The 9,893-nt window shown below is 38.6% G+C and overlaps 1 protein-coding gene and 1 long non-coding RNA gene across 2 annotated transcripts in view; one reads left to right on the top strand and one right to left on the bottom strand.

The window, feature by feature from the left end:
• The first annotated feature begins 591 nt into the window (after positions 1 to 591).
• On the top strand, positions 592 to 2,409 carry LOC132556492 (uncharacterized). Its single transcript, XR_009554473.1, has 2 exons — positions 592 to 794; positions 987 to 2,409. It is a non-coding gene; the product is annotated as an uncharacterized LOC132556492 (long non-coding RNA).
• A 72-nt stretch (positions 2,410 to 2,481) lies between these two features.
• Positions 2,482 to 9,893, bottom strand: part of LOC132556353 (WASH complex subunit 5-like) — a 29,514-nt gene continuing 22,102 nt past the window's right edge. The window contains exons 23-28 of the mRNA XM_060220759.1: positions 9,357 to 9,460; positions 8,547 to 8,676; positions 6,964 to 7,060; positions 6,116 to 6,272; positions 4,673 to 4,760; positions 2,482 to 3,866 (exon numbers count right to left, since the gene is read on the bottom strand). Of these exons, the coding sequence (XP_060076742.1) occupies positions 3,804 to 3,866; positions 4,673 to 4,760; positions 6,116 to 6,272; positions 6,964 to 7,060; positions 8,547 to 8,676; positions 9,357 to 9,460 (639 nt within the window). The 3' untranslated portion in view covers positions 2,482 to 3,803. The remainder of the gene's footprint in view (positions 3,867 to 4,672; positions 4,761 to 6,115; positions 6,273 to 6,963; positions 7,061 to 8,546; positions 8,677 to 9,356; positions 9,461 to 9,893) is intronic.

Below are 9,893 nucleotides of genomic sequence, written 5' to 3'. Positions count from 1 at the left end.
TGGGGTAGACTTGTTATCACTACCACCTGTACTAGGGGGTACTTTATCTGGGGTAGACTTGTTATCACTACCACCTGTACTAGGGGTACTTTATCTGACTTGGTCAATGTTATTTGTTACAGTGGTAGACTTGTTATCACTACCACCTGTACTAGGGGGTACTTTATCACGGGTAGACTTGGTCTGTAGACTTGTTATCACTACCAACTGTACTAGGGGGTACTTTATCTGGGGTAGACTTCGTCTGTAGACTTTTTATCACTACCACCTGTACTAGGGGGTACTTTATCTGGGGTAGACTTTGTCTGTAGACTTGTTATCACTACCACCTGTACTAGGGGGTACTATATCTGGGGTAGACTTGTTATCACTACCACCTGTACTAGGGGTACTATATCTGGGGTAGACTTGTTATCACTACCACCTGTACTAGGGGTACTTTATCTGGGGTAGACTTGTTATCACTACCACCTGTACTAGGGGGTACTTTATCTGGGGTAGACTTTGTTTGAAGATATGTTATCATGACCCCCTGTACTAGGGGTACTATATCTGGGGTAGACTTGTTATCACTACCACCTGTATTAGGGGGTACTATATCTGGGGTAGACTTGTTATCACTACCACCTGTACTAGGGGGTACTTTATCTGGGGTAGACTTGTTATCACTACCACCTGTACTAGGGTTACTATATCTGGGGTAGACTTGTTATCACTACCACCTGTACTAGGGTTACTATATCTGGGGTAGACTTGTTATCACTACCACCTGTACTAGGGGTACTTTATCTGGGGTAGACTTGTTATCACTACCACCTGTACTAGGGTTACTATATATGGGGTAGACTTGTTATCACTACCACCTGTACTAGGGGTACTATCACTACTGGGGTAGACTTGTTATCACCACCACCTGTACTAGGGGTACTATATCTGGGGTAGACTTGTTATCACTACCACCTGTACTAGGGGGTACTTTATCTGAGGTAGACTTTGTCTGTAGACTTGTTATCACTACCACCTGTACTAGGGGGTACTATATCTGGGGTAGACTTGTTATCACCACCACCTGTACTAGGGGTACTATATCTGGGGTAGACTTGTTATCACTACCACCTGTACTAGGGGTACTTTATCTGGGGTAGACTTGTTATCACTACCACCTGTACTAGGGGTACTATATCTGGGGTAGACTTGTTATCACCACCACCTGTACTAGGGGTACTATATCTGGGGTAGACTTGTTATCACCACCACCTGTACTAGGGGTACTATATCTGGGGTAGACTTGTTATCACTACCACCTGTACTAGGGGGTACTATATCTGGGGTAGACTTGTTATCACTACCACCTGTACTAGGGGGTACTTTATCTGGGGTAGACTTGTTATCACTACCACCTGTACTAGGGGGTACTTTATCTGGGGTAGACTTCGTCTGTAGACTTGTTATCACTACCACCTGTACTAGGGGGTACTTTATCTGGGGTAGACTTGTTATCACTACCACCTGTACTAGGGGTACTTTATCTGGGGTAGACTTGTTATCACTACCACCTGTACTAGGGGGTACTTTATCTGGGGTAGACTTCGTCTGTAGACTTGTTATCACTACCACCTGTACTAGGGGGTACTTTATCTGGGGTAGACTTGTTATCACTACCCCCTGAACTAGGGGGTACTTTATCGGGGGTAGACTTTGTCTGTAGACTTGTTATCATGACCCCCTGTACTAGGGGGTACTTTATCTGGGGTAGACTTCATCTGTAGACTTGTTATCACTACCCCCTGTACTAGGGGTACTATATCTGGGGTAGACTTATCACTACCACCTGTACTAGGGGTACTTTATCTGGGGTAGACTTGTTATCACTACCCCCTGTACTAGGGGGTACTTTATCTGGGGTAGACTTGGTCTGTAGACTTGTTATCACTACCAACTGTACTAAGGGGTACTTTATCTGGGGTAGACTTGTTATCACTACCACCTGTACTAGGGGGTACTTTATCTGGGGTAGACTTGGTCTGTAGACTTGTTATCACTACCCCCTGTACTAGGGGTACTATATCTGGGGTAGACTTGTTATCACTACCACCTGTACTAGGGGGTACTTTATCTGAGGTAGACTTTGTCTGTAGACTTGTTATCACTACCACCTGTACTAGGGGGTACTTTATCTGGGGTAGACTTGTTATCACTACCCCCTGTACTAGGGGGTACTTTATCTGGGGTAGACTTGTTATCACTACCCCCTGTACTAGGGGTACTTTTTCTGGGGTAGACTTTGTTTGAAGAAAGATGTTACAATAAATTGTGATAATGGTTGTTAATCTTGTTGATTTACTATTATTTAATTAAAGGACTGATTATGTATGTATATCTTCTCAAATAAATTATCATTGGTGCTGCTGTGATTTGTTTTATTTTCTATTCTCATATATGAAAAGAGAAATCCACAAAACAAGATTTTTTTTACTCAGATTTATTTTGTTCTTGTGGCACGAGGCTCAATTAGCCTGTATCACTCACTAGTACTCTTATAATCAATACAGCACATGTAACAATGACAACAGGTCCAGTAGGCCTGTATCACTCACTCATACTCTTAGACTCTGTAAGCATTAACAACTGGTCCTGAGTGCCTGCATAAAAAACTCTGTGAATTGTCTCTCTTCAGTTAACTCGACTGTGAGCTTAATTAAAATTCATATGAATTCAATATATTGTTTCTATATATATCTTAATATCTTAAATAATTTATAACTCCCTGTAATTCTGTAACCTATAAATTTCCCCCAAGAGGTCCTTCCTTTTAATCCCTATCTATATGGCCTTTTATATCGGCCATCCAAACGTCAAGGTTGTACTCTGGGCTACAGGTTAATCAGAAAACAATGTTTAAGCAATTTTATTCCTTTGGCTTCAAAAGTGGGTCAAGGTCATTCATTTAAACAAACTTCATAACATCCACATCAAGCATGCTACTAATCCAGTATTATGGCCCTAGAATTTTCATTTTGAAGAAGACCCAACATATATAGTATTAGGTGACTTGTTCTTTGACAATAATAATGTATTTAAACTTCTATCTTTTCTTGTCTCGTTTTCATCTTTACCGTAGTAAGAGTAATGTAAGATCAATTCTTTTCTACATTAATTCTTCACTTTTACTGAACCCAGTCATTCATAAAAACAGTATCTGTGTTCCACTTACTAACACAGCAGATATCATTATCACACTTGCCCTACATATGGTTAGGAAGTCTGCTGATATCTTGTTAACAGACATAATCACAAACTTAGCAATTTGTCCACAATTCATCCATGACTTATAATACATCACCAAACGGTAGGAGTTGCATTTCAGCAACCATTATTGTAAATTAAAATAAACATCACATTTGTTCGGCTTGATTTCATGGGCGACTTCATACCTGGTAATCTTAATATTTAAATTTTTTTTTTTTGCAAGAACAATTATCTGTAAAAAAATAGTTTTGTATAAGAATTGCTGATTGAGAAAGAGAATAAAGTTTCATCAATGTAACAAAGCTATGGATGATGAACGTTTCCACTGTAAACAAGCTAACAGCTTGACTACAGGAAAACAGATATGATTCTGATGATACTGTTATATTGTAATGATGCCATTAGATCAATGCTTGTACAGAGAATTCAGTAATGGAATGTATCATCACATCTATGTTCCTGGAGACTGAACCTTAAGTACAAGGTCATCCTCCGACTTTAATCTACAGCACTTGGTACCTCTAAAATATTGCACTAAAAAGTTGGTTACAAAGTTATTGGGAAAACTGGCTCCTAAACTCATCAAATATGTAGGTTGGCACATGTGCATCCAGAGCCTGAAATTGAATGAAAAATAATATACACAAGAGTTATTTACTCATTATCTAGGCTACAGTGTGGCATTTCTTTATAAACCCATATTAATCCTGTATTTATCAAAAGATATCTGACTTCAGGATTATGAAATGATTTTAAATGTTTTAAAGTTTTCACTTAGCCAATCACAGCTAACGCCAATGGGACATCATATATGTTTCTCTTCGTAAAATATTTACGATTCTAAACTATCTAAACTCTGTTACAACAAGAAATACTTTATAGGTCGATAATCTGTCTATACAGGGCAAACTTACATTCCTAGAAAGACCTCTGTTAAAGACAGGTGGTTTGTATATACAGGGTAGTTTACCTTTCTAGAAAGACTACTGTAAGAGAAAGATGGTCTCTATAAACAGGGCAGACCTACTTTTATAGAAAGACCACTCTAAAAGACAGATGGTCTGTATATGCAGGACATACTTACCTTTCCAGAAAGACCTCTGTTAAAGATAGGTGGTCTGTATATACAGGGCAGACCTACCTTTCTTAAAAGACCACTGTAAAGATAGGTGGTCTGTATATGCAGGACATACTTACCTTTCCAGAAAGACCTCTATTAAAGATAGGTGGTTTGTATATACAGGGCAGACCTACCTTTCTTAAAAGACCACTGTAAAGATAGGTGGTCTGTATATGCAGGACATACTTACCTTTCCAGAAAGACCTCTGTTAAAGATAGGTGGTCTGTATATACAGGGCAGACCCACCTTTCTTAAAAGACCACTGTAAAGATAGGTGGTCTGTATATACAGGGCAGACTTACCTTTCTAGAAAGACCACTGTAAAACAGGAAATCCTCTAGGAAGACTAGGGTATTCAAAACATCTTGTGGTGCATCTTGGGACTTGGTGCTGTAAACATTAAATGTTTTCATCATGAATAGATCTCTATATCCCTTGTGTCAGATTTAACAGGTATGTAATTAACATATTTATCAAGATAGAACACGACCCCAGGACAATGACATTCGTCGGTGAGACAATACCTGTCAGCGGGAGTAGTCATGGAGACTGAAAATCTGTAATCAATCAACCATCAAGAAATTCTACGATTTGTATGAAAACGAGAGGCCTATCTTTAGAACTGATGAATGTGTCCCGAAAACAACTTCATTGGAAGCTTGTACTGTCTGTGAGCTTTGTCATGTGGAAAGTTTAGAAGAAGAAAGAACAATATTGATTTATGTTTCATATATATGTATTTATGTAAATATCTTATATATATATTTAAGTAAACATACATTTATGTAAACATATTACATATTTATGTAAACATATTACATATTTTTGAAAACATATACATATTTTTTGTAAACATATACATATTTATTATGTCAATATGTTACATACATATGTATTTATGTAAACATCTTACATATTTACTTATCTAAACATATTATATACCCCCCTATTCCTGGCAAATTAGAAAAAGTGGTGGGGGGCTTATTTGCGGGAGGTGGCTTATTTGTGGTGAAATATGGTACATATTTATTTATGCTTGTGCAATGAAAATAAGGACATAATTCACTCAGCATGACACTGAAATAAGCATTGGTCATTACTAGTATGTGTGTTTATAAATATTTTGGTATTGTAACTTGTAAGGGAGATAATCAAAAGTTAAAAGATTAAAGGCTTTCAATCTGTTTCTGAACATTTTGAGTTTCATTAGCTTCGATTCAAAATATAGTTATGTCCCAAACACAAAATTTTAACAAAAACAATAACACTGTAATTAAGGGGTTTGCAGGCCCTGACTTTCATACAATGCACATCAAATTGATAAAAACAAAGTATACACCAATTTTCATTGGCCCTTTTTGAATGAAAGCGAAGTTATGTCCTGAAAACAAAATCTTAACAAAGGGCAATAACTCTATCATTAAGGGGTTTGGGCACTCACTTCTGTATACTGCACATTGTCATTATTAAAGCATACATCAAGTTTCAGTATCCTTAAAGTTTGATTGGAAGCAAAGTTATGCACTAAACATGATATTTTAACAAAGGGCAATAACTCTGTTATAAGGGGGGTTGTAAGCCACAACTTTGGTACACTGCATATCCTCTTAGTATGACCAATATACACCCAAGTTTCATCATCCTTGAACTTTCAATGAAAGGAAAGTTATGCTCTGGACAAGAAAAAAACTGATGGACAGACTAAGTAGCAATTATAAGCTGTTTGAGCAAAAAACAGGACTTACACTGGCAAGACTTCCACGATGGAACGGACATATTGTCCAAGGTAAGCCAGGAAATGAGAAGTACTTTCTGAATGGAACTGTTTTAGCAGTGTCACACATCCCGTCACAAATGGTGGGCCGTCCAGAGGGTCAGTCAGTTTCTTACTAACCATACCACCTAAAATGTAATTACATAACAGTACATTCCTTAATGCTTTTAATACATTGTACATATTCAGCAGGACACTACCAACAGGAAGTTTGATATAATAGTACTTAATGAGGCACCTGCTGTAGGCAGAGTGTGGGGAGGTGGGACACTACCAACAGGAAGTTAGATATAACAGTACTTAATGAGGCACCTGCTGTAGGCAGAGTGTGGGGAGGTGGGACACTACCAACAGGAAGTTAGATATAACAGTACTTACTGAGGCACCTGCTGTAGGCAGAGTGTGGGGAGGTGGGACACTACCAACAGGAAGTTAGATATAACAGTACTTAATGAGGCACCTGCTGTAGGCAGAGTGTGGGGAGGTGGGACACTACCAACAGGAAGTTAGATATAACAGTACTTACTGAGGCACCTGCTGAAGGCAGAGTGTGGGGAGGTGGGACACTACCAACAGGAAGTTAGATATAACAGTACTTAATGAGGCACCTGCTGTAGACAAGTTTGGGGAGGTGAGACACTACCAACAGGAAGTTAGATATAACAGTACTTACTGAGTGACTTGCTGTAGACAAGTTTGGGGAGGTGAGACACTACCAACAGGAAGTTAGATATAACAGTACTTACTGAGTGACTTGCTGTAGACAAGTTTGGGGAGGTGGGACACTACCAACAGGAAGTTAGATATAACAGTACTTACTGAGTGACTTGCTGTAGACAAGTTTGGGGAGGTGAGACACTACCAACAGGAAGTTGAATATGGAGAAACATGGCAATCTTTCTGTGGTGATGTAAATCTGAAAAAGAAATAATGATCACTGAAATGAGATTTTTCAAATGTCAATCAAGCAATACAATTAGTCAACTTAACAAGAAATCCCAGAGGGATCTTGGCGCCCACCATTTGAGGATCTGTTTTCAGTTCTTGAAGATTTGTTTATATTTTTTTTTGTTACAGGTGTTGTAAATGTTCATGAACTGGTCTTCATTGAATGTACTCAATGATGGCACAAGATATTTTTATTAAGCACCTATTAGCAAATATCATTTGAAAAAGATCCCAAAGTATTATTAGATAGCAGTCAGTTACAGGTGAATAATGGACAATATGCTTGTGCTGTATTACTGTCGACATCCAAGATGGCTGCCTGTGGGCCATCTTGATTTCAAATCAGTCCAAAAAAGGTACAATGCACAACTAGGGACCAAGGGAAACCAATATCTATGAAATATGGGAAGGATCCATCCAGGACTTCCTCAGATATAGCAGTAAAAAGATTTTACTCTCAAAATTCAAGATGGCCACCTGTCGGCCATCTTGATTTCAGATCAGTCCAAAAAGGCATAATGCACAACTTGGAACCAAAGGGAACCTGCATATGAAATTTGAGAAAGATCCATCCAGTTCTTTCCAAGAAATAGCAGTAACAATCTTTTACTTCCAAAATCCAAGATGGCTGCCTGTCGGCCATCTTGAATTCGAATCAGTCCAACAAAGGTACAATGCACAACTAGGGACCAAGGGGAAACTGCATATGAAATTTGAGGAAGATCCATCCAGTACTTTCTCAGAAATAGCGGTAACAAACTTTTACTTCCAAAATCCAAGATGGCCACCTGTCGGCCATCTTGAATTCGAATCAGTCCAAAAAAGGTACAATGCACAACTAGGGACCAAGGGGAAACTGCATATGAAATTTGAGAAAGATCCATCCAGTACTTTTCCAGAAATAGTGGTAACAAACTTTTACTTCCAAAATCCAAGATGGCCACCTGTTGGCCATCTTGAATGTGAATCAGTTCAAAAAAGGTACAATGCACAACTAGGGACCAAGGGGAACCTGCATATGACATTTGACAAAGATCCATCCAGTACTTTTCCAGAAATAGCGGTAACAAGAATTGTTTACGGACGGACGGACAAAAGGCAAAACCTCTCTTCATTTCAGTTTCTTACCATTCCCAAAAAATTTTAGTTCCATGGCATCTGAGCACTGAAGAAGAAGTTTGAAAATGTGTTTTCCAAGATGGCAGCTATGGCAGCCATATTGTTTTTGGTACAACTCAAATAATACAACTGGTCAGGACCATCTTAAGATTATTTCAAGCAAGTTTCAGCTCAATCCCACAGTGTGAACTTGAAAAGTTCAAAATGTAAAAAGTTTACGCATGGCAGTTGGCGAAACATGATGGCTATAGACACCCTGACCCTCCATGTCAGATGACCAAATAAGCTACAGTTTGAATGACCATTGATATTCTATTTTTTCTATCATGACTTACCTTCATTAGAGGATTGTGCAGACCAGCAGACTCCAGGTATGCTGCCAGTTCAAACATAAGTGGGTTTTCCTCCTTAGGGTAAGGAAGAGTAGGGTCCTGATAATGTCTCTCTATATCTGCCAGCAAGGCCCTACAACACCAGCATTAGGCTCAATTTTTGCTCTTCAATCTTCTTAAGAAGATAAAGGGACATAACTCCATCAACACGAGCATTGGAAGGGGATGGGTAATAATACATGACTGTCCCAGGTCAAAAAGAAATAAGTCACTGTATTGAAATGATTACAAATATGGAAATGAAATGATAATGACAAAGGATAATTCCATGTTAGAGTTACAAAGCCCTCAAGTTAAGAAGAGATCAGCTGATATTGTCATTGGAGATCTCCAGATCAACTTATAAATTACCACAATGACAACGACTCGTCAATGATAAAAAATATGTCAACAAAAGTCAGATAAATGTTGCCTGTATGATGTACAGTAAAAGTGCAATGTTCAAGGTGTTGGATGGATGAATTTAACACAGAAGACATCAAAAGGCATCAAATCATGTTTTTCTTGTCAATTTAGGACATGAATTCAAGATTTTGCTGAGTAATGACTAAAAATATATACTTTTGGATTTTTAATTTTAACAATGTGTGGCAAGAACAACACACACACATAACAATCTGTTCCAAAGAGCTACACAAAGATGCCATGATCTGTTTCTATACAAGACACTACAATCTGTTTCTAAGACTAACACTCACACATCATGATCTGACCTAACACATTTCTGGTACACATAATTCCAGAGTGACTCACGTGTTCATGGTCTGTAAACCGGTGGCCAGGAACTTGGAGTCAAACTTACAGGATGTGCTAAGTTCGTGTTGGATTTGTTTCCTCAGCAATTGCATCTGGCCGACCTAGATACAAATAAAAACCAAATGATTGTACACATATATACTCTGACCTATGTTGACATGACTAGGTGAGGTGTGAAGATGTTGGACCATAAAAACCACATACATATCTACACACCTTTCTTTAGGATTCTAAATACAGTGTATTTCCTTTATAGAAATATTAACTGTATAGGACATGACATACAAACATACATTTCTATCAAATTATGTAGCCCAATGAAAGAATTCATAATCATTCTGATGTTAAAACACACACCTACACACAGAGGGACACCTGCACACAGCGGGGACACCTACACACAGAGGGACACCTACACACAGAGGGACACCTACACACAGAGGGACACCTACACACAGAGGGGACACATACACACAGAGGGACACCTACACACAGTGGGGACACATACACACAGAGGGACACCTACACACAGAG

Source organism: Ylistrum balloti, unplaced genomic scaffold (genome assembly GCF_031769215.1).
Source record: "Ylistrum balloti isolate Yb309-2 unplaced genomic scaffold, AGI_CSIRO_Ybal_v1 Utg369650, whole genome shotgun sequence".
NCBI classification, from domain to species: Eukaryota; Metazoa; Mollusca; class Bivalvia; order Pectinida; family Pectinidae; genus Ylistrum; species Ylistrum balloti.
This window is presented reverse-complemented; position numbering and strand designations above follow the sequence as displayed.